The sequence below is a fragment of the Euleptes europaea genome, chromosome 16 (assembly GCF_029931775.1).
Source record: "Euleptes europaea isolate rEulEur1 chromosome 16, rEulEur1.hap1, whole genome shotgun sequence".
Lineage (NCBI taxonomy): Eukaryota > Metazoa > Chordata > Lepidosauria > Squamata > Sphaerodactylidae > Euleptes > Euleptes europaea.
The window spans coordinates 43085315-43111411 of record NC_079327.1 but is presented as its reverse complement, the minus strand read 5'-3'; the positions used below and the strand labels follow the sequence as shown (position 1 = coordinate 43111411).

The following is a 26097-nucleotide window of genomic DNA, read 5'->3' as shown; positions in this document are numbered from 1 at the left end:
TTGTTTTGTTGCCTGGAGAAAACTCACGGGAGGCAGCCAGACCAAGATAGCAGCTAAAACAGCCAGATAAACCAGCTGAGAGCAAAAAACCTGCTTGAAAGTGGGAAGAACAGGCTTCCTAAAACTACTTCTTATCAATTTCTTATCAAATCAGGGTCTAAACAATAAACACAATTTAAAAGGCAGTTTTACCACATTTATCAGAGGGTGTGGCAGAGAACAACTACACTGCCAGTGCCATCTTGGCCCACCCCCTCCCACAACAGCATATTTTAAAAAGCCTAAATACAACCTCCACTTCCCCCTGCAGCTGTAACGTGTTGGTGGAGCTGACAGAGATCTTAAAAAAAAAAAATCTAAAAAATTAATGGATAGGTGGAGGAAGGGGGAGGAGGTGTTCATTTTCATTGGAACCGAAGACATACCTTTCATTCCAGACACATTGAAAAGAACGCCCCAGCAATGCCATGCTGGGGGAAATTTCCCCCTCCCCATTCTAAAAAAGGCATTTCTTTTAGAGAAAAAAATGGGCTGCCAATGGCTGGGGCATAAATGCAAAACAATGTCATGTGGAAACTGAAAAAAGTGCATGAGTTGGGTGGCTGAAACAGGGGGAAATCCCTGTGGAAGCAGCCCTGGTATCCTTAGGAGAGGGAATCATGAGGTGGAGAGAGGGACTGAGGTGGGTACCTCAGCACCGAGTTGGTACACAGTTGCTGCTGCTACTGAATGGTGTCCTTTTAACACCAGAGGTAGATTAAACAATAAATAAGAAGTGATTTCGTTGGATTAGCTCCAGTGATATGTTAAAACAGAAGATAGTGCTGGATTAAATTGAACAGACTATCCTATCAAAACACATGGACATATGGTTGAACTTTACTTACTACAATACTACCATTAAAGTTAAGGTTCTTTACAGCAGCAGGGTTTGTTATTACAGGCCAAAAAAGTTGGGTCAATTTCTGATACAACTTGGACGGCCAGACCAATTGAGCTATTCCAATCGAGTCACTCCTTATACTCCTGAAATATACATCTTATACTTACTCTATATATTTGAGGGAGATTTTCTGAGTATGTTTTGTGGTCACAGTTGCGATGTACATTTGCAATGCGGCCAGTCGCAGTGCAATATCGTATTTGAGTTCAGGTCCAAACCTCTCCTGAACCACATCATTGCAGCTCTGCCAAAGAACCAGTAGAGGGCACATCAAACTCAAAAAAATCTCAGATTTTAAATATAACCACCGCATTATGACTAATTCAACTCTAAAAGACAAGTTTATAATTAACAAGAACTATGACTGCCAGATGAGCCATTCACGAACATTTGAAGGCCTCTGAATGAGAAATACTAACAAAGTCCCACAAAAAATGTTGATATATAATATTAAATTTGGGATTGGTAATCTCAAATTAACACTCCCCAAAAATCAGAATACTGTGGATTTTTGTTATTTTTTCATATGACGGGGAATCTCAGAAGGTTAAGCATTAAAGGGTAGAACTAGAGAAATCGTGAATAGAAGTCTGACTCTCTAAGTCACTCTTCCTCTACCGTTAATGGTTCCAGTGATACTGGTTCCACCAATCTCTCCCTTGGCTTCAGCCCACTAATTTGCTAGGGCCCTGAATACTGTAATGCTTTACTTGCAAACTAGCATGGCTCTCTTTTAACCTTTCTCATTTCACAGCTAAGAAAGAGATTCTAGCAGAATAGATGAGGCAAGAGGAAGATGAAAGAAGGTGAAGGGCAGTAAGCACTCCAAATATGACTCTTCTTATTTTCCTATTACAGGACTCCTCCTCTTGGATGCACACCTTAACATGGTGAGGGGGGTTGTGTGTGTCAGTGAAGCTCAGCGTAATACCATAAGGGGGTCTAAAATCTGTCAGGAGTCTAAACTCCTAGCAGAGTCACTCAAGGCAGAATGGTCACAGATGAGACACCAGATGAAGATGCAGCCATGCCCTTCAGGGATCAATGACCACATCAGCAGAACAGAAAGGACAGTTCCAATGGTGATGAGGGTGGAAGAATCCTTGAAGGGTAGCTACTGGGCAGCAGCAGTAGTAGAAGGTGACACTGGCAGAGGGTCTTTCGTAGACAGCGCCACTTCATCCAACCCTGGTTAGTACGGTGCAGAAGAAGACAATGATAAACCACTTCTGACCAACTCTTACCTTGAAAACCCTATGATGAGACAATCAAAAACAAGACAAAAAAGATATAGTGCTGGAAGATACTGGATTGAAGTCAGATGGCACTCAATCAGCTACTGGGGAAGAGCTAAGCACAACTAAGAGTAGCATTATTCTTAATGATGCAACTGCACTAAAGCCAAAAGGACATTCAGTTGTTGATGTGAATGAATGCAAAAGGAAAGTCCAAAAGTCGATGTGAATGAATACAAAAGAAAAGTCCAAAGATAGACAAGAAGAAAAAAATAAAAGGTGACAGAATCAAAAGTCTCAATGCAGCATTCCTGCGACTTGCACATAGAGCCAAAGAGAACTATTATAATAACCAGTGTAAAGAAACAGAAGAGAACAAAAAAAGGAAGAACAAGAGATCTGTTCCACAAGATCCAAGAACTCAAAGGGGAAGTTAAGGTGCAGTTAGGCATGATGAAATATCAACACAGAAATATATTAACTGAACAGGACAAAATAAAGAAAAGTTGGGAATACAACAAATAATTATACAGAAGAGACGAAAGGATGACAGATTCCTTCCAGAGAACCTTTTGAAGAAGAACCTACAGTTTTAGAAAGTGAAGTGAAAGCTGCACTGAGAGCAATTGGGAGAAACAAATCACCAGGAGTAGATGGGATATCAACAGAGCTAATCCAAGCCACAGAAACAGTGCCTATCAAAATCTTGACAAGAATATGCCAACAAATATGGAAAACAAAACAATGGCCCAAACACGTCAAATACTGAAGCAACTATTGGACCATTGCATTAATTTCTCAAATAAGTAAAGTGATGCTCAAACTTAACAACACAGACTGTTACCATACATGAAACGAGAAATGCCATATGCCCAATCTGGATTCTGACAAGGCACTAGAGATCATATTGAAAATTTATGTTGGTTATTAGAGCATATGAGAGAATTTCAGAAGAAAATCAGCTTGTCTCATAGATTACAGCAAAGTATTAGACTATGTGGATCATGAAAAGCTATGGGTGGTTTTTAAAAAATGGGTGTGCCTCAGCATCTGATTGTTTTGATGCACAACCTATACTCCGGACAAGAGGCTACAGCTAGGACAGAATACAGAGTGGTTTCCAGTTGTCAAAGGTGTCAACAAGAATGCATTTGATCTCACTATCTCTTCCAACTATATGCAGAACATATAATTAGGAAAGTTAGATTAGATTGAGATGAAGGTGGAGTGAAAATTGCGGGAAGGAACATCAACAATTTGAGATTGCAGATGACACCCCATTACTGGCAGAAAATAGTGAAGACTTGAAATTACTACTGCTGAAGGTTAAAGGAGAAAGTGCCAAAGCAGGATTACAGCTGAACATCAAGAAGACAAAAGTAATGACTACTGGAGAATTACAATTTTAAGGGTGACAATGAAGAAATTGAAATTTTTCAAGATTTTCTATTCCTTGGCTCCGTTGTCAACCAAAACTGCAACCAAGAAATCAGAAGGAGATTGAGACTAGGAAGGGAAGCCATGCAGGAGCTAACTTTGATCACATTATGAGAAGACAAGAGTTCCTGGAAAATACAATAATGCTAGGAAAAATTGACAGGAGCAGGAAGAGGAAGACCCAACATGAGATGAATTTACTCAATAAAGGAAGCCATGGCCCTCAGTTTGTAAGATGTGAGCAAGGCTGTTAACAATAGGACATTTTGGAGGACACTAATTTATAGAGTTGCTGTAAGACGGAATTGACTTGATGGCACTTAACACACACATTACAGAACTGCTGGGAAGCTGGAACCTGTGCCATAGCAGTAAGTGTAATGCCAGAGTGATTGGATTAGGTACACCTGACTGCTCACTGATGAAGCTCACTGGATGTTTCTGAGCTATTCGCTCTGTCAGAGCATAGTCTACCCTCACAGAGCTGATGTGGGGATAACAGGTGGATGGGATATGTGTGTCATTTTTGTCCTTGAAGGAAAGGTAAATAAAAAATGCAATAAAGAAGAAAACAAGTATTCTCTGTGTTTGTATTTCAGGATCACTACCAGCAATCGTGTAAACCAACATGTTATTTTTACGTTTATTTTATATCATCTGCAAATGTCCATATTTGGCATAAATATATAGACCTACCTGTACATATAGATATTCAAAGGCAACTGCATCTCTTCGTAGAAGATCAATGGGGTCCTTGGGGACAAAACTTATTCTGAAGAGACATCTCATCTTGTGAGAGCTTGGCCTCTGGGTCACCTAGGACAGCAGAACACTTACATTTTAGCATGCAGTCTCCCAAGTTCTGTATTAGGATCCAATGTGGTGCGCAAACCTGAAAATGGTCAAAGGGCCTACTGAATTCAAAAGAAATTTAAAAGAAGGAATTGACCTCAGAATACAGGTAGATAAATACAGGTAGATGATACTCTATCCTTCTCCACCATTTTCAAAATCCCTCGTCACGGTTACTCTTCTTTTAACTAGTGTTTTATTTATTTTGTTTTCACCCTATCTTTCAATTCAGAGGCAGGCCTACACAGAATGATAAAACACAAATTTGAGGATGCTTCCATTTCCTCTGGCACAGCAATGGTATGGAGTGGCATGGATGCCCCCAGCCTCTTTCACTACAAATTGATATTTTAATGGCTAATAAAATGAGATCTTAATAACTATGACACTGGCTTGATTGTAAAAAAAGGAAATCAAATGAGTCTTTGAGGTGGGGCTATGGGTCAATAGCAGGTCATGTACCTTGAATATAAAAAGTCCCACGTCCAGTCCTTGGCATCTCCAGTTGAAAGGATCAAGTAACAGGTGATGTGAAAGACCTCTACCTATGATCCTGGACAGCTGCTGCCAGTCTCAATAGATACCACAGCTTTGATAGACCCATGGTGTGACTCAGTATAAGGAAGATTCATGTGGTCAAAATGGCTCCAGGATCTTTAAATCCATAAATAAGGGCCAGGGCCAGAGAAAAGAGGTATTTTTACACACTTGGCAGAAACCTCAAGTTTGCAGACAAGTACACAATCTTTAAAAGAAAAACTGAGGCTTTCTAAAAGTCCTCTTATTGGAGAAGTATGGTCTGGGCTTGTATAGACATCACAACTTAAACAAAGCAGATCTAATACTTGAAACAGTGAAAATCAGCTGAAGTCACTAGAAGATGCTGCTGCCAACTGGTAAGGGGAAAAGGAGGTGGAGGGGACTGGAGAGAGACAAAGAGTTGCTGGAGCCACCATGTGAGCCAGGCTTGCTGATGCAGTAGAGCTGCAGGTGAGTGGGCTGACCGGCAAGTGAGCAGGTGGGTGGGCCTTCTGAAGGGTGGGCAGTCTGGGTAACAGCAAGTGGACAGGGAGGTGAGGTGGCATAGCGAGAAGGTGGTAGTGGCTATGAAATTTGGTCCAAAACGTACCATCCCAAGCTGTGTGTTCTCTTATCTGAAATATGTCTGGAGTTTATACACTACTTAGGAATGCTGTGATTGGTTGAGGATGTAGTCAGTATACTAATCTGGTCCATGGCAGTCTAGGCATGCCAGGAAGCAGATGTGAGGGCTTTGTTTTTCACTTCCATTGGAACTTTACTTATGCCAGATTTTTTGATAGTGTTAATGTTATGCCAGCACCAGGGCAGGATATGGGTTGAGGAGCTTTGGATGATGAGTCTAATGAACCCATTTCTTGCCTCTACATGGAATCACCTCCATTACCACTTGGTTTACAGAGGTTGCAGCATCAGGAGGGTGCTATACTTGCATATATCCACATAGAGGCTTATTTGGCATTCTAATCAGTCTGCAGATGGCATTAGGGATTTATCTATTTACCTGGGATGTGCCCCCCCCAAAAAAAATCAGTAAAATTCAGATTCGAGGCTAATGGACCTTTTTTTTTTTTTTTTTTTTAAAGTAAACCCAGATATTCCCAAGTGGTAATATCCAGATTCCCAAAAAATCTGGGTCATTAGACCCAATTTCGAATTCATCCTACAAAACATTCTGCCTTAGTTTCTCCATATTTAGTTTTAACTAGTTGCATTTCCTCATCTAGGATATTTTTAAAAGCTCACTCATTTTATCAAGATGTTTTTGTGGAATGTGAACTTGTACTGAAACAATGGTGGAAATCTGTTTGTCAGCATCAACACTGAGTAGGTATTTGAGGATAAACCAGGCTACTCAATCAGTTCAATGTGTTTTTGGCTAAGCATTGGCATCTCCAATCAAGAAATTACATTGCATAAGAATCCATTACAAAAAATACTGCCATTGACCAGTCCACCTAAGTGCATGGTGTTTTTGTTTATCAGCAGGAAAACCACATAAATGGATGGGTGTATTCAGAGTCTTATATGGAACAAGGTAAAAAACCATAAAGAAAAAATGTAAAGGGAAGTGTAAGTGTTCACTATTGACAGCATAATTAAACATTTTAAGTAAATATAATCACTACTAAATTCTTAAGTTTAACACAAAATATCAGAAGTTTATATAGACCTGTGCGTAATTCAAGTAACCCAACTTTATTAGCAAGGACACAGTAATCATGGACTCTATTCAACAAAAGAGAGCTTCCATCTTGCGATTCACATCTTACTAGGATTTTGTTCCCTTTCTACCCCTAAACCCCCTTTTCTGTACCTTATTGTACCATTGCAGTGGATAGGGTTGCTGATGTTTTATTTACTAATCATTCTTTCCAGGACTGCTTCCACATCAAGAATTTTACACATTTTAGTCAACTGGCCCAAGGAATCCCCTCTCCAAATACAGCATGACATTTTGTATTCATGCGCAAAACATAAATAGCCCATTCCTTTCTCAAAAACCCTTGTTTTATTTCAGACCTGTACAAAAAGTGGTGTTTCCTCTGCAAGATATTATCAGCACAAACAGTTCCTTGTATTAGAAAGGAAAACTACACGTCATGTTTGAATGGACATGCCTCCTTTGCTCCTTCCTTCCTCTGAATTTTGTTGAACTGCCATGTAGTTGCTGGAAAATTCCCCTTCCCCCACCTGGCATTTTCAGCACCAATAAAATTTTATTTTGAGGAGTCAGATCTGAACAATGTTGTAGCGCTGTTTCTACATTGCAAAGCCACTGTTCTTACCATCTGTGAAATCAATGGTTATGTCTCCCCCCCACATCCTTCATGGCTTGTCTGTTTTTTTTATGGGGGAGGTGGTGGATGCTACAGAATGCACTTACACAATAAAATGGCAGGTCATTAATGCATTTCATCACAGCCAGAGAGGGGATGGCTACCTTTTGCTACTGCCAAAACCTTCAGATCTTTATGTATGTGTGTGAGGGGAGGCAGGAACATTCTGTTCCATTGACAGAAGTGCCTTCATTGAGTAAAAAATTAATATATATCAGACTTCTCTATAGGACCTTCTCTATAGCAATGTCAAGATGATGGAACTTCCTGGTTAGAACACACCTGACCTGTCCCCTCACTGGTTGTTTTCTGATAAGGGCCAACATTGTACCAGATAAAAGGAGCAAAAAGCCCCTCCCCCCCAGCTGCCATGTCTACTGCCAAAAATGGCACAGGAAGAAAACCTGAATCTTCCTCTCCTCCCTTGCAGCACTCCCTCATAGTGTTGAGTGAATGCCTGTTGTATAAAGTCAGTTTCTTTGATGTACATCTGACAGAGTTGAGTCACATACCCATGACTAGGGCTGTGCAAAAAAAAAATTCTGGAATTTTTCATGTTTGGGCTTATTAAACCCGGATATATTTTTTTTAAAGTGGGTTTGATAAACCCAAAAAAAATACTGAAAAATACTGGAAAAACCTGTATATTTCAGAACTGTCTTGCTGGCCTTTTCTAGGGTGAAGAGAAAGCCAGGGGAGAGATCTGAAAGCAATCCATCCTGCACCACTTCTCTGGAGTCCAGAGAATTCATGCAAGCTTGATTTCCATCAGATACCACCCCCACCCCGGTCGGGCTTCTCTGGACCCTGAAGAAGCCGGGGTGGGGAGTCTGAGAGCAATCCAGCCTGCACTGCTTCTCTGGAGTCCAGAGAAGCGCCGTGGGCTAGATTTCTGTCAGAGGCAGGTAAGTAAAAGGGGAGGGAAGATGGGAGAGAGGGAGTGTGGGGGGAAATGTCAGCAGGGCCAAAGCAGATCCTGAATAATGCTGAAAAAATTGGCAATATTCGGGATCCACTTTTTCGGCCCCTTTATTGCCGCCTTTTTAAATACCAGTTTAAAAAGCCTTGAAAAATACTGAAAAGGTATTTTTCGGGGGGAGGGGAGGGTTATTTTGGGATACCAATATGCACACTCCTACCCATGACCCAACTCATTTCAGGTCTATCATGTATTTGGTCCTATATTTAAAGCTGCTTGACATTGAGGGCTTTTAATGTGTAATAGTACTGATAGTTCATTGGGAGTCTTTTTTAAAAATCTGGAAGCTGATTTTTGTGTATGCTCTGCAGATGCCTACCTATGTGGAAGGGTGGAGTACATGTTTTTAAACACATAAAAAATCAGCTCATAAAAAACATAAAAAAGCAGCTCATCTCATCTCATCTGAATAAGTTATTTACAAAAGTTGCTCAGATGTGTGTAATCTGAATCTCTTGATTAGAAAGCTTCTTGTTATAAACTTCTTTGGGTACTAATCTTGTTTGAGTAGCGCATTCCTAATTGTGTTCTAAAACACATTTGACCAATCTCAGTACTGGCTCCAGAAATCCACACACTAAAATACATAGACGGCAGGGCAGATCTCAGTATTAAGTTTAATTAGGTCACAAACCTGAGTTAGAGTCTCTTGTTCATGTAGCAAGAGAAGTTTGGTTCCAGACCCTTCAGTCTTCTGCTCCAACATCAGAGAAAAGTGTTCAATACACTTAATGGAGAGCTTTTCTTGAAGTGTTAAGATGACATCCTTTAAAACACAAAGGAAGATACAAACACAGAGCTGGAAACTGGTTTTGTTGCTTTACAAAAATGGGGGAAAATGCGTTGCATGTGAGCTGTCATGCCTTCACCAAGTTATGTTTTAAGGGTTTTTTTAATTCATGGAAAAACAGGCTTTGGATTTTGCTTTTGGAACTGAAAACACACAAACACCACCAACTCATCTGGCGTTTAGCTCCTTGAGTGGGCACCAGCATGCTTGGGCTGTTACTAAAATCATGTTCGGAGAGGTTAAAAAACATGGATCTCTGGTTAATTTGCTTGAGCAACTTAGAAAAGGGGAGGGAGCTTAGGCAACACGTGTAGCAGGAGGAAAATACAGTTAGTTACTAACAGTGCCATCTTAAGTAGCATTATGCCCTTCTAAGGCGATTGAAGTCAGTGGGCGAAGATAGGTGTAACTTTGCTTAGGGTGGCACTGTAAAAGGTAATTTTGTACTTGTTCTATATTTCTCATTAAGTATTTAGTCCTGCCAATGGATATTCAATTAAGTAAACAGGATCGATGAGTGAGCAAATAATTACAGGATCACAGCCTAAATTAACATCAAACATAATCAGTATCAGCATATTTTCCACCATTATTTTAAAGGTCCTCCCAATGACCTTTCTCTCATTTATTTATCTTCCTCCATTATAGTCTTTTTGTAACTTTCAATCCATATCTTACATCATTATAACATGCCGCACAATCCCCCAGACTTTTGAACCATCTCTGCCTTTTCTTCCTTGCCTTCTACTGCTGTTGAAACTCTCTGCCAGATAATGGCCCCCAAACAGCTAAAGTCAGTTGTGTCTCAGCCCCATTGAAAACAATAGATTTTAGTTACAATTTATGTATTCTATTGAGTTCTGTGCAATGTGTAACTCAATCCTATGCAGAAGTCAGTCCCACTAAATTCAAGAATTACAGCCTTAGGGCCAAACTAGATGGGTCTGAGTCCCCCAGACCTGAGTCACTTTCCCTGTAGCTGCTGTGTGGCTGAAAGGGAATGACATTTTAAAAGTCTGCTGCCAACTCCAAGTTGAGAATTACCTGGAGATTTGGTGGGTGGAGCCTGGGGAGGGGAGGATTTGAGGAGGGGATGGACCTCAGAAGGGCACAGTCCATAGACTCCACCATCCAGAGCAGCCATTTCCTCCAGGGGAAGTAGGCTTGCCAACCTCCAAGTAGGGGCTGAAGAACAACTGCAATTACAACTGCTTCCCAGATGACAGAGACCAGTTCCCATGGAGAAAAGGGCTGCTTTGGATGGTTGACTCTATGGCATTATACTCTGCTGTGGTCGCTTCCCTCCCCAAACCTCGCCCTCCAAAGGCTCCACCCCCAAATCTCCAGGAATTTCCCAACTTGGAGCTGACAACCCTAAGTGGAACTGATCTCTATAGTTGGGTGATCCATTGTGATTCCAAGAGTTCTCCAGGTTGGCAACCCTAGAAGGAGAGAAGGGAGAAGAAAAGGGGGAGATGCTGTGGGGGTTTTCAGGAAAGGGAAAGAGCAAATAGTGAGGAGGAGGAAATGAGATGCTTATAATTTGGTTATAGTAATGGCAGAGCCATTCTCCTATGCAAGGCCCCTTCCAGTGGCAGAAGGAATTTTGATCAGGATGAAGCTGTTTGTCCTACTGGTGGAATGCTCCTTGTGTTGGAGGAAGTCTCCACCATTAGTGGAATGGAACTTTTAGAAACCGTGAACGTGAGATTTGAAAGGTGGAAAAAAGAAACGATAGCGTGGAGCCAAGAGAGAAACCCATATATTCAAAAAAATATGGAGTGGTCTCCATTAGCTGTACTATCTTGCTGGGGTCGCTGTAAGTCGGGTGCAACTTGATGGCCCTTTACACACTGCACAATCTATACTTATTGATATGCCTAATTTGTTTTTGAAGCACGTTGATAAATGAAAGATATTTGTTACATTGGAGTCAGAGCCTAATGGCAACTGAACAGAGAAAAATGTACAACACTCCCAACATTAGCACAATTGCAACAGTGTTCCGCCAGTTCACTCTTGAAACCAAAGCATTCATACTTCAGTGTTTGACTGCACAATCCTAAAAACATTTTCACTGAATAGAGTTGAATGGAATTCACAGAAGGATATTTGAGGAGATGACTAGGAGGGGACATGACCACTGATGGGCCCCTGCTGTCCAATTTCAGGGCTAGGGTGACTCAGTTTCCTCCTGGTGCAGCAGCCTCCTGTTATCCAGGTACTATAGCAGTAGAGACGTAGTCCCTTTCTCTGACTAGAATTAAGCCGGAGCTCATGGAATAAATGCAGACTATGTCTTTGCTGGTCTTCGCCTCCAACTCCCTGTCCCCTTTTTGTTTCACGTATGTTAATTTTTTAATCGTCATTTCCTGGGGGACAGAAACCGATATCCAAATCATGCACACTGATCGAGATTTACAAATAAAATAATTAAACAGTGGGGCTTCCCATTAAAGTTAGCGGCATGAAGGGGGCAGCTCTGCACCTCTTGCCTTGTGCAAGATGCCACTGCATTGGTGCACAAGCTTTCACATGATAAATCACAGAACTGGAGAATTAAACCACAACACATTACAGAATGCAGTGTGAACTTTCATCCTTGTATGATCTTTTGGGGAGCAGATTATACCCAAAATTGCTGCATGGATACAGCAGTCATTCGGTCTCTGCTGTCTTCTTATACCATGTTTGCACACAGATATTCAGAATGCTTTGACTGTGATATTATAGGATTGAAGGAAGCAATACACTACTAATGGAGAAAAATCATTACACATTATAACACAAACACATTCATCACTCATATTACTGGAAGTTTTGCAGGTTTTTCAATAAGTAAACCAATCCCTTAATCTTAGCTTTTCATTTTGCTGGCAAACCATGCTGACTTCTGGCAGCAAATCAGAACTTCTTAGTGAGGTCCATGTAATGTTAATTAAGCTGCAGCCATTACAATTACCACCTCTATTTTTGCATCCCTAACATCACATTAGATTTTATGAGCATAAAAACAGGTTAAATCTGATTAGGTCTTCAATTCACTCTTTGCAAAACTGGCCACGAGGGAACCTTACATGACAGGTTTTGGATCCTGCATATGAGATTTTTTATTGTGAATTTTTAAAATGGCCTTGCTAATAAAATATGATGGAAGCTTCCCATGGTCTTGATTTTTATTAAGGCCTTAAGGAGAGACATATGTTAAAAGGGGCTGAACAGTGAGCCTACCTTTATTGAAGTGCTGCAGTCAAAGCGAAAAGATTTGGTTTGCCCATTTTCAAGATATACTTTCAGAACATTTGGCATGAAAAGAAGTGCATTATCCTTAACTGTTTCCTGTTAAAGAGAAATAAATGTGATTATAGTCCCCATATTAAAAGGCATAAAATAAGCCTCAATCTCTGAACTGAAGAAAAGAGCAGTAGAACTGGCTGATACTGGAAATCCAGCATACTAGATCCTATGAAGCAAAACTATTCTTACATTTTAATCTTAGTAATGTGCTGTATCTGTCACTGCTTATTATTTACTCAATCAAATGGCAATGTTACGAATTATCTTAAAATTTTCCTTCACATCAATTCTCTGATGCAGGTCAGTGTTACATTATTATCATCCTGATACAAAATCTACTAGATCGTGACAGTGATCCACAGGGCCTGTAAGACTGAGATGTTCTGCCAGGCCTATGGTTGAGGGCAATAACAGTTTCCATCATAGCTGGCCTCCCCTCCACTTCCCCTTCTTCCACCTTATCTGGGTTGATCTGATTTGGGGATCCTGACCGTTCCCCTCCAGGCTGGCTGTTGATCTGTGCGTTAATGAAGTGGGCGCTAGTTGGATTTTAGATCTTATAGAATTATGGTTTAAATTGTCAATTATATTTTTGTACGCTAATAGGTAATGTGGAATATGGAAATGATGTTTTCGTGATGTAAGCTGCTCTGAGCCCGGCTTTGGCTGGAATAGAGCAGGATTCAAATTTAAAAATAAACAGTGCCCCACAATCCTGGCAACAACTGTTGTTGGCATGGAGATATTTAGAATGAAAGCGCTGACACATAAATGTGATTAACATCACCATAAAAAACCTAAAGATCTGTACACGAGTAAAAGGTGGAGCAGGATAGTGCCTATTTGCACTCACTGGCTCCACCCAATGTGCATGCAATGTAACAACTGACCGAGAGTGCACTTTTACAGAGGGTACATGAGTAGGTTCTAGCTATATGATCTATATGAACATTGAAAAGGCAAGCTTCCTGACTGAAGCTGAGTTCTATACATTTTATCAGGAACCCTGCCTTTTCAATGTGCCTCTTTACACAGATAGAAATTAAGCATTTACAGTTTGAGTGGCTGTACTCTCTTTTAAACAATATATCAACTGTTGTGGAGAGTCATTTGGTACAGTGTCATTCTCTTCTGTGTGTACATTCCCCATACATAATGTAACATATATTCAGTTCTATAGCAAGCCCAGTATTTTATGCTGTGCTGTGCGGGGTACTACCATTCACAAAGGGGTATTTTGCACTGCCATCCTAAGCAGAGTTGACTTCAATGGATGTAGAAGGGTGTGTTTCTCTTATAGAAGGGTGTGACTCTCTTATTTATTTAGACTTATACCCCGCTCTCTATCCTGACCAAAGCTGGGCTCAGAGTGGCTAACACCCATTAGGTTTCTAGAGGGAGGGTTTGTCCCTTAGCCTTTGCTATTAAAATCATAGCACTGGTTATTCAGTCAGCAACAAAGAGCCACCTAACAATGCAGTTTCACTCTTTGGGTTGCATCCATCACAGGAAGACTCCTCACATAGTGGAAGGAAGTCACTAAATCCTAGTAATTATATTCAAGATGCAGGGTCCTTCTCCAATGGGCTCTTCTACATAATGCAACCATGTTGCATTTTTGTTTTGTTTTTACAGACCAGAGGGAAGCCTCTGAGCTCCAGGTCCACCCAGCCCCCAGAGGAGCAATTGGCCCACCAGGGACTGCTCCAGGAGCTCTCCCAACAGGCTCCTTGGTGCCGGCTCAGAGCTGAGAAGATGACCTCCCTTGTCTTGCTCCCGACCCCGTGACTGCCAACACAGCCCCAGCTAAGTCTGGGGCTGTTGCTTCTACATAATGTAACAATGTTGCATTTTTTGTTTTGCATTAATAGAAAATATTTGTTAATGGGTTTAGAAGGAATGAGGAAACAAATATTCTGTTCCTTCTTTGCGTGTTGTTCTGGCTTCTCTTCCCCCGCCTCCTTGAGCTTCCCAGGCTTGCTACAATCAATAGCCAGTGCTGAGCTGAAGGAACTGCTGGTATCACCCAGCATGGCATTTCTTATGTTGTATTTCTTTTTGAAAATTATGAGTACAAATCAACATCTGAGAGCAAATGTCGCAGAGATTAGCTTATGGAAAGGGCAATAAAGGGAAAAATAAATTATACAGAACCATCTAATTAGTGCATGCCTGTTCTTCTTAGAAATGAGCAAATACAGAATTCAGAAGCTCAAACCCTAGGAAACAAGATTCAAAACTACAGTAATGAAGAACCCTTTTAAAAGAAAGCATTAACAGCTCTCGTATTAGGACATCATTCCTATGAAATATTTATGCTGAGACACTATTTACTTTATTAACCAAAAGATTTCATGGTGGCCTTGGTTTTAATAAAGGGGTTTTTAAATTATGAAAATGTATCAGGACCAAAAACGCCATAGTTGCATTTTATGTTTCATCTTCTCCTTCAGGAGAGGGTGCTTTGGCTTCTCTGTGTTGTGTGTAGCATTCTTCCTTAAAGCTCTTTTGAACAGCCAATAGATCTTTATGACAGATGATTCAGCACTAAGTTAATAACATGGTACAGCCCTCTCCTATAAAGGTATCATTTCAGATTTCACATTCTGGGTTGCCTGTCTGTTCGTTTTTTGGTCAGCACCAAGGTTCACATGAAAAGCTTGTATATTACATTTTCAAAATCACACTTCTCATGATAAATTTATATGTCAGAGTGAAGGTTCTTTCTCTGACAAATAAGATCTCGTGCTTTCAAGCAGAAAAACTCCGTGTAATCTAAGATGTTACTGATGAACAAGAGGACTATGCCACATTAGTGCTATATAAGAACATAAGAAAGGCCTTGCTGGATCAGACCCAGGCCCATCAAGTCCAGCAGGCTGTTTACACAGTGGCCAACCAGGGGCCTCTAGGAAGCCACAAACAAGACGACTGCAGCAGCACCATCCTGCCTGTATTCCACCGCACCCAAAATAATAGGCATGCTCCTCTGATACTAGAGAGAATAGGTATGCAGCATAACTAGTATCCATTTTAAGTAATAGCCATGAATACCCCTTTCCTCTATGAACATGTCCACTCCCCTCTTAAAGCCTTCCAAGCTGGCAGCCATCACCACATCCTGGGGCAGGGAGTTCTACAATTTAACTATGCGTTGTGCGAAAAAATACTTCCTTTTATCTGTTTTGAATCTGTCACCCTCCAGCTTCAACAGATGACCTCGCGTTCTAGTATTATGGGAGAGGGAGAAAAACTTCTCCCTGTAAGTCTTTCAAATCCTGGAAATCTTGATTTTCATTGAAATAACGAACAGCTTTGCATTGTTGCATTGTTTGGTAAACATGTTTATAATAAACAAGTTCTTCGCACATGCCAAAGTAATTGTATTGTATTATTTTATCCCTTTACAGAGCAACTTTGAATACATTCCTTTTCCAATCTGGGAAGTAAAATGATAACAAAGTCTTGGCACTCACTGAAACCTGGCCGTTAATAATGACCTCTTCTGAGAATCGCACTTTGACAGGGTTGGACTTCAATCTCGCCTTTTTTGCAGCACTGATAAATGCCGACTTAGGAGACTAGGAGAAAAAGGAGGAAGAAAGGTCACATGGCTGACACTTAACCCTCTACCTCTTCAGCAGCTCTCATGAGGAATAATAATTTGTTCTCATCTGTAAAGGACTTTTCTGAAGTGTTATTAGATAAGCAATGGGAATGAAAGCAAACCACAGTTTTTCCTTGATGTACAGAATATTAAAAAACGCTGGTCGAATGCAACAAGGGTCACTCATTCATTCAGTTTTCAAACTGATGAAACATCACCTGCTCTCATTGTCACTGGTCATCCCTTGCAGTGCTTTTTAAATTAATGCTGTCAAATGTGTGTTTGTATGACTGGCTCCAGATCAGGGATCGCTCAGTCAATAAATACTCCATGAAATGCAATGGCAAAGCCATGTCCTGTACATATACACAAATTTCCACAGCTTTCATTTATTCGCATTCAACACTTCTAGATAATCTGAACTATTAAAATGTGAGATCTGACACGTTTTTTTTAAAACACACACAGTCTTTGCAAGTCTTCAGGTTCCCAGGCTTTTATTCCTATTTTTGGTAATGAGAACAACAATATTTCTGCAAATTTATTCTTTGTACTGGTTTAAGCCTGGGCTCATAACAAAATATATCGAAACCTAAATTTACAGGGCTCTGTCAAATAAACCCTTAGTGGGATATTCGTTATATTCCAGATTAGTTCCTCTATTTTAGAATAACTACTCTTTTGTAATAATGCTAAAATTATATTTTGGTAATTGGCACACACCAGCATATGTTACATGTCATGGAAAAAAAACAGGCACCATGTATCAGAACAGGCACACACAGTAGGCACAAGAAAGCTAAGTTCTTGCAGTCTAGCTCTGAAGACAAACCACTGAAATCAAATTACTGTCATTACCAACAAAGGCTATGCAATAATCAGCATACAAGAACAGACACCTGGATATTTTCTTGAAAAAAGTGGTTACATTTCATATATAGGTTGCTAACTGGTACGCCTGCAGAAAAACGTATCTCACTAGTTTTGAAGGAGATGCATTGGCCAGTGATTCATTTTCAATTACAAAACTAAGTGCCACTGTCCTTCAGTGTTAATCCTCTGAAGATGCCTGCCACAGCTGCTGGCGAAACGTCAGGAAAGAAAATACCAAGACCACGGTCACACAGCCCGGACAACCTACAAGAACCAATAAGTGCCAATGCTTGTTTTTAAAATTTGAATTGGACTGGCACCCAAGTGTTATAAAGTCTTGCCTTCTCTCCTACCAACCTGCCTGAACATTACAATTAGAAGTTCTGTTGAACACATTCCTGTGTATAGAAATGAGGTGGCTGGCAATGAGAGGGTTATTATTATTATTTTAGGTATTAACTTGCTCAGGAAACACTCTCCCTCCGGCCATATGACTGGCACCTTCTTTGTTGAATTTCAGCTACCAGATAAAAGACAAGTGTATAGTCCAGGCTGGATCCTGCCTAGATTTCTGCAGCCACTTTAAATGCCCTCTGAGAGGGGGGACCCCCAGGAACAGCTCGGTAGGAATCAGATCTCCTGTGGGAACGGGTATCAGGAAAAATCATCGCACCCATGGAAATATAGGCAGGATCCTCTGAGGGTACTAAAGTCAATAATCTGGAGTAATTCTGCCTAGGATTGCATTCTCATTCATTCAAGTTTTTGTCATAGTTTTTATGAAGAATGACTGGTATTGTTCCCTCATTTACCGGTTTGGCTTTAATTGCTGCAAAATTAATGTTATGCTATTGATGATCTCTTTTTATTGCTGCTTAATTAAAATGTTTTAAATTGTATTGCTGCTGTTTTATTGATAGCTTGGTCTTATTGTTGCTATTTTTATTGGTTGTTACTGAGCATGACCAGAGAATGCTGCAGATTGGCTGATGAACACGAATATGTGAAAGAAAGAATGGGTTAGCATGTCCACTGAATCCCTACTGAGACAGCATCATTTTTCTTCACCTTACTGAGGATGGGACAAATTGTTCCATAAATTATTGTAACCCCTGCCATTTCTACTTTTAATGTAATTTTCTCCTTGCTTTTCTGAGCATGACTACAGCCAGTTTTCCCATGTGAAATGATAACTTTTCTTTCATGATTCCATTGTTTCCATTGGAAGCAGTTTCCATTATGCCATGTGTTCTCCATTCATCTAGCTTTCTTTAAAGGCAATGTAGGCTATAGGATACTAATGAAAATTAAATGGGGAATCTGTACTGAATGGAATCTAAAACTATGAATTCTGTGTTCTAACTTCAAAAAAGACAACATAGGAAATCCATTCCCTTAAAAAAAAAATTCTACAATTGTGCAAATGCTGATGTCGAATTTGCTGAGGACTGCCATTAGGAATTAAAAAAAAGTGGGAACCTGCAAGGACTTGCAGGAGGCTTCTCATTTTCCCCTCCACCACTATTTCCTCTTTTGCTTTCCTGAAAGCCCTCCTAGACGCTCCCCTTTACCTGATTCCTTCTCTCCTTGATTAGGATTGCCAGCTCCAGGTTGAGAAATTCCTGGCACTTGATTTTTGAGTACCATGAGCTTCTATGGGCTATGCCGTGCTTTTTGTTGGTGTAAACGTCCGACTCTGATAAGGACATTACTGGGCTGAAATGGCTTGGGGAGCTGACTAACTCTGGCCATGCCTCTAGAACTGCCTACAACCACACCGGTGCAGGGGCCTATGCCTAAGTTGTGCTGGCAGGTGGCTGCGGTGGGGATGTGCTGGCGCCCAAGATCAACAGAGCGGTACTGGGGGCCTGTGCTAGTGTAACCGGCCCTTATACTGGTGTAACTTGAAGATACGCTAGAGTGAAGGCCAACTAGCTCCCTGAGTGCATTTCCCCCCCTCTCACCCCAAAAAAGGATTGTACTGAAAGTCTCAGAATCTGGGAACTAGAATCAATGAAGGACAATGCTTTGGGTTTTTTTTTATTTTAAGTAAGCAAGTTTTATTTCAGCAGAACCACTTTTTGTATTTTCATCGCTCAGACATGGAACAAAATAAGACTAGTTAATTAAACCCAAGCTGAGAGGTGGCAGTGATTTCCATGTGAATGTCTCCATATTTTCATGTAAATATCCAAATATCCAAATGGTTCACTTGTCTATCTACCCTAGTCACTTGTCTATCTACCCACAGTTCATGTTTATACATTAATTTAAAATACAAAATGCAAATCCATCAGATTAGGTTTTACTTATCCCCCTAAATTAAAATTAGTCCTATCTATGAGGAAACCTTTGAGAGGCGAACTTTAAGTACTATTGTGCAAAACCCAGAGGTAAGTCCCCTGACCCTGAGCACTGTTAAGAGTTATTTTTTGGTTCAACTTTCCCATTAGTTGTAGTAAAAAAAACCTGAATACTAAATAGCAAGTAAAGGAAGGAAATATCAAAAGTCCAAACTATTTCTTAGTAAAATATATGCTCTATTTTTCTGTCTCATATTCACCTACCATGAAAATGCCTAACGAACACATGAACACATGAAGCTGCCTTATGCTGAATCAGACCCTTGGTCCATCAAAGTCAGTATTGTCTACTCAGACCAGCTGAGACTCTCCAGGGTCTCAGGTAGAGGTCTTTCACATCACCTGCTTGCCTAGACCCTTTAACTGGAGATGCCGGGGATTGAACCTGGAACCATCTGCATGCCAAGCAGATGCTCTACCACTGAGCCATGTCCCCTCCTGTGGTGGCTGATACAGAGAACACAACTGTAGTACCATCATATGCAAGGCCAGGCCAATGTATTAAGTGCTGGGGAATACCTATTATAGCTGATATTTCATTAGAGACACGGTATAGGGACATATTTGTTTAACAAAAATATTTATATACCTGCTTTTCTCCCAGGCATCCCAGGAGCCAAGATGGGTAACGATTGTGTAAAACTGATGTAAACAATTTAATAAAACAAATATTAAAACAACTCATCACAAACAAAACTAAAACAACATATGCTCCAATCAGCAGAGCATTTCCCCTTCATCCAGGTTCAGGCTGCCCCAAACCTCTCTGGAACAGCTCTGTTTTGCAATCTTGCTGGAAAGGCAGGAGGGTAGGGGCCCCTATCGCTTCTCTCAGGTGGCTGTTCCAGAGGCATGGACCAGCCACTGAAATAGTCAGAGCCCAGACTATAGCAGAACGTGCCTCAGACCAAAGATTCTTAAACTGTGGGTCCAACCCCATATAGGGTCGCGTAACTGAATGTGGGGGTCACCAAAAATTGGCAACAGTATAAATTTCTTTAGGATTTATTATCAGTAAATGTTTGATTTCTATACCTATTTTATATACCTATATACCTGGGGTCGCGTAAAAACTTTTCAGGCAGAAAGGGGTCACAAGTGGAAAAGGTTTAAGAAGCCCTGCCTTAGACAGTGGGTGGACTGATAATACTGAGAGGCCAAAAACGCATCTTCCACAGAGCTGCCATAGAGGAATATGCAGGGAGAGGTGGTCCTTCAAGTAATTGGGGCCCAGGTCATGGAGGACTTTAAAGGTGAGCACCAGCACCTTGAACTGGATCCAGGAACTAAGCAGCAGCCAATGAAGGGAACTCAGAATAGGAGTGACTGACATGGTCCCATCAGCTAGTCACAAAGAACAGATAAGCTGCTGCATTTTGCAGCTGCAGTTTATGGATTAAGTGCAAGGGCAGGCCCATGTAGAACGTGTTACAGTAATCTACCCTTGAGGTTACTGAAGCACAAATCTGATGTGTGCAAATAGGGAGCCAGCTTCCTAACTAGAAAAAGCATTATTTTTATATTGTGGACACCTGTTGGTCCAACAAAAGACCAAAATCCAGCCAGACCCTGAATCTACCAACAGCCTTTCAGCAAAAAGTTGCACACCATTGATGGAAGGAAGCACAACCCCATTTAAAGCACTGGCCATTTCAGCCATCATTACCTTAATCTTATCTGGATTCAACTTCACTTTGTTCTCCCTCAGTCACATGACTACCACATTCTGACACTGGTCCATGACATGCATCCTTAATGTACCAAAGACCCTTCTAAGAACATGTGGGGAGTGGATTATTGAGCACACATCCCAGGTTGCTTGGTATTCTGTGCAACCCCACAACCCAACACATCATGTTGACACTGTATTCTCTGTGCCCAATTCTGGCCACTTATGGAATATGGATGTTTGAAATATACAGCCGTTTTGGCATATGTGTTTACAAATACAATTAGTGTTTCTTTTCATAATGAAACAAAAAGTATTTCATGTTTTAGATAGCAGGGAAACATTTTTCATGAAAGTGTTTTAGAATGTCACACAATTAACACTGACCGAGAATGAGACGGTGAAGGGAAAGATTAGCATAAAAATAAACTGCCTGCTTAGATGTGCGCATTTAATGTGTTATTAAATGAACTTCATCATTATATAACAGTATTCACATTAACTGTGGTAATTAATAGCCATAAGCTACAGTTCATCTAGTTTGCAAGAATAAGAATCAGTGCTCTGGAAAATAACAAAATTGAAACAACAGCTGAAAAGCCATATGTTTGTAACCTCTATTGTGATCTATTTTATGTTCTAAAGCTCGTTTAGATTCCCAGATCAACCCAGTTCTTTTTTTTTACATCCCTGTTCTTCATTTTTACATCTGCTGCCTCTTGTTCTTCTCTTCATACTGCAGCATATCAGAGCCAGCTTCTTCTAGAATGATTATATTGCAATTGCTGATCAAATGCATTGTAATTGCTAATGTTCATTTTGAGGAAACCATTTGAGAAAGGCAATTAATCACTTGTACATGGCCAGTAGGCAACTTCTTCTTCTCAAGTATGCTTTAGAATTCCTTGGAAACTAGGCTATATTCACATCTGTGCATCCAAACTTAGGGCAATATAATATTAAAATTTCCAGACACAGGTAATATAATTTGCACTGTTCTATAGGGAAAGTAATTCTCCTGAATGCTTAAAGCACTTCACCTATATTAGCATTTGATATTAGTATCTTTACAGCAAATGAGTAATGCAGACAAATATTGTCATGTTCAAATAACAGATAATGATGGAAGGGAGCAAAGTCTAATAACATCCAATGAAGCCATGGTTCACATGAAATGGTGACTGACTTTCTAGCATTCAACAAAGTATGACTTCAACAGAATGTTGAACTTGTACATCTGATCAAGAAGGCCACCGCATGTAAGAACATAAGAAGAGCTCTGCTGGATCAGACCAGTAGTAGAAGAAGAGTTGTTTTTTATATGCCAACTTTCTCTACTTCTTGGGAGAATCAAACCTTCCTTTCCCCTCCCACAACAGACACCCTGTGAGGTAGATGGGGTTGAGAGAGCTCTAAGAGAGCTGTGACTAGCCCAAGGTTACCCAGCTGGCTTCATGTGTAGGAGTGGGGAAACCAATCCGGTTCACCAGATTAGCCTCCACAGCTCATGTGGAGGAGTGGGGAACCCAGTTCCCCAGATTGAAGCCCACCACTCCAAACCACAGTTCTTAACCACTACACCATACTAGTCCATCTAGTCCAGCATCCTGTCTCACACAGTGGCCAACCAGTTCCTCTGGAGAGCCAATAGCAGGGCATAGAAGCCAAAGTTTTCCCTCATGTTGCCTCCTGGTACTAGGATTCAGAGGTTGATTGCCTCTGAATGTGGAGGTTCCCTTAAGTCACCATGGCTGGTAGCCACTGAGAGACCTATCCTCCATGAATCTATCTAATCCTCTTTAAAATCTGTCTATGCCTGTGCCATCACTACATCCTCTGGTAGAAAATTCCACATTTTAATCGCCCTCTGAGTAAAGAAGTATTTCCTTTTGTCCATCCTTAATCTGCTGTCCATAAACTTCATCTGATGCTCTCAAATTCTAGTATTTTGGGAGAAGTTCTCTCTGTCCACTCTCTCTATCCCATGCATAATTTTATAAACCTCTACCATATTCTCCCCAGTCATGTATTTTATAAACTGAAAAGTCCCAGACTCTTCAGCCTTTCCTCATAGGAATGGTGCTTCAACCCTTTAATCATCTTAGTTGCTCTCTTATGTACTTTTTTCAGCTCTGCAATATCCTTTTTGAGTTATGGTGACCAGAACTGCATACCATATTCTACATAAGGCCACATCATATTGCTATAGAGGGTCATTATAATACTTGCTGTTTTATTTTCAATCCCTTTAATCTCCAGTATACAGTTTGCCTTTTTCACTGCTGTGGCACACTGGGTTAATACTGAGTTTCATTGAGCTATCTGCTACGACCCCAAGATCTTTTCCCCTCTCCATTTCAGCAAGATCAGACACCATCAGCTTATATTTGAAGGTGGGATTTTTTTACCCCATTGTGCATCACCTCACCAACATTAAAGTTCATTTGTCACATTGCTGTCCACTCACCCAATTTGTGGAGATCCTCCTGGACCTCTTCACAGTCATCCTTAGTTTTCACCATCCTGAATAATTTTGTGTCATCTGCAAACCTGGCCACTAGACTGCTCACCCGTAGTTCTAGATCATTTATGATCGAATTACCAGCCCCAGTACTAATCCTGCTCTGATCATGTCATTTTTGGTTTTATTTCTGATTTTAACTGGAAATGTTTTAAACTATTATTGTAAGCCACCTTGAACCACGGAGAAAGGGGAGATATAAATGTTTTAATAAATGAAATAAAACATCAGTGCTTGCTTTCAGAGCACATGTCTTGAGTTGTGTGGGCCTTTTTGACTTAGGCCAGGGCTGTTCTCCCTAACAGCTGCTAACAGTTTCAAAATTTCCAACATTAATAGGAAAACACCAAAGTTATAAAATCACAGAACAAGTCATAGGCTAATATCAGTTTATATACTCCTGTATTATTTATTGCATGCAGTTTATCTGAATGAGTGCAGATTTTTACCATTCCTGTGCAAGATTTCTGCATTATGGTACGTCGTGCCTTAGACACGAGTTTTTTTTTGGGGGGGGGGGCGTGTTACTGTTTTTTAATTGTGTAATTCTACTGCATTGTCTTATACCGGATTGTCTTATACCGGATGTCTTATACTGGCTGACTGAATTTTTAAAAATATTTTGTTAGTTGCCTCGAGTCTCAGCAAGAAAAGTGAGCTATAAAAGAGGCAAATAAAATAAAGATTAACGGGATCTGCTGCAAGCTACTTAAAAGACAGCAAAGATTTGTTTCTGCCGCTCTGTCAGACCATGGTAGCTTGTGAGAATTTGATAGTTATCTAGAATGCCAGATTATCAGGTCAGCAATTGAAATTCATTCCCTAAACCTAAATGTATAGCACATTAGATAAATTGTCTAATTAGAAATATGCTCAAACCTAATAAAATACCCATTGCAATGATAACCCATTTCAAAACAAAATGTTTTCAAAAGATAATCAAATACACTTCCAGAAGAGCAAAACTTAAAACTCCCTCAAGTGATTAAGCTCTTAACTCCTTTCTTTATCAGTATAGATGACATTCAAATTAACCTGCCAAAGATTTACTAAATTGTCAAGAAGTACAATAGAAGAATGTTTGGTCTTGGTTGTCATTAAACTGAAAGTGAAATAGTTTAAGCAAAACTAATCCAGAAGACACTAAGTGAATTATGTTCAGCCCAGTCATTCGATAGTCATGTTAGTTTTACCAGCTATTTTACTGATGAGTTAGTAGCAAGTATACAGAGATTATTATATTTATTCAGCACATTTTGATCCATTAAGGGCTCCTTTAATTCCCTTCCCCAAGCCCTGTAATACTTCCTTTAACACCCAAATAGCAGACTACTTAGAGTAATTCAATGTAGATAGGAAATTATGTTTTGTTTAATTGTCCTTGTGTTGAGGTAGCTAGAAGGAACAGGTGATCTCTGTTGGTAACATATATGGAGTCAGAGCTGCAAGAGTCCAAAAAGCTAACCTGTTCAAGCTACTTTGAAATCCTTTATTTACAGCATTTTACCTTAAAAGGACTCAAGCATGTTACAAGTTACTTAAAAATAATTTCAAAGAACAACAATTAAAAGTCAAGATAACATCACAATTCCTGTCTTAAACTTTCATACAAAACCCCACACTTGCAGCCCTCTAAGCCAGCGACACACCACCAAGAAACTTTTATACCCTTATTGGCAACTGCTCCCTGATTGGAAGAACTCAGCCTAAATTATCCCTCTGTGCACTCCACAAGCCATGCCACTCAATGCTTCTGGCTACTTGAAATGGGCAGTGTGTCAATCATTCTATCCTTGGCTCACCTAATCTGGATTTGTTTTCTTACATGGCTACCTTTTGACAGGACATTGACAGAATGGGTGCTTACATATTTGTGCTTGTACCAAATTGGTTTGATTTGGCTAGTACCAAGATTAAATACAAACAAGAGGCTTCACATTTAAGTAAAAAAAAACCCTACCGCGATAATGACATACAAATTGGTGAAATTTATCAGGTTTTCCAGTACAGTTGAAGGATATATACGGTAGGCACTGAAAATGCCAAGGGGCTATACCTGAGGCTCTAAATAGCTAGTTTTGTCTGCTTATGCTTCCAACTGACCTGACATACTTCTGGTTTTTGAAGCTATCCATCTTGAGTCCACAGCCAGTCACGTTTTCAGCATTCTACATCGCAAGAGCATAACTGCGTATGTGACAGGGTTTCTACCCAATGAGAGTTAGCATGGCCTTAGGCCAGAAATAACACTTACATCTCTGATTGTTCACAGTGGGTAGCCGTGTTAGTCTGTTTACAGTAGTCAAAAAGGGCAAGAGTCCAGTAGTGTGAAAGGAGTGTGACATTTTTAACTAAGCTGTCAATGCATCGGGCTACACAAATTTAATTCAGTAAATGTTCCAAATGACACATTTTCCCAACAAAATGATGTGCGGCATAACCCTAAGCACCTTCTGCTACAGGCTGGTCTGTCTTGCTGAACATACACTGAAAAAGGGCAAGAGTCCAGTAGCACCTTAAAGACTAACAAAAATATTTTCTGGTAGGGTATGAGCTTTCGTGAGCCACAGCTCACTTCTTCAGATACAGCTAGAATGTGAATCCATCGGTCTTTAAGTAGAGGAACAGTATGTAAATGTGAATAGCAGGCTT

The 26097-nt window shown here is 40.3% G+C and overlaps 1 protein-coding gene across 2 annotated transcripts in view; it reads right to left on the bottom strand.

The window, feature by feature from the left end:
• The window catches only part of FRMPD4 (FERM and PDZ domain containing 4), a 292186-nt gene that overhangs the window by 26624 nt on the left and 239465 nt on the right, over positions 1-26097 (bottom strand). For both annotated transcript variants that reach the window (XM_056862191.1, XM_056862193.1), the window contains exons 6-10: positions 15889-15993; positions 12347-12454; positions 8960-9091; positions 4312-4431; positions 1051-1187 (exon numbers count right to left, since the gene is read on the bottom strand). In XM_056862191.1, coding sequence (XP_056718169.1) covers positions 1051-1187; positions 4312-4431; positions 8960-9091; positions 12347-12454; positions 15889-15993 — 602 coding nt within the window. The remainder of the gene's footprint in view (positions 1-1050; positions 1188-4311; positions 4432-8959; positions 9092-12346; positions 12455-15888; positions 15994-26097) is intronic.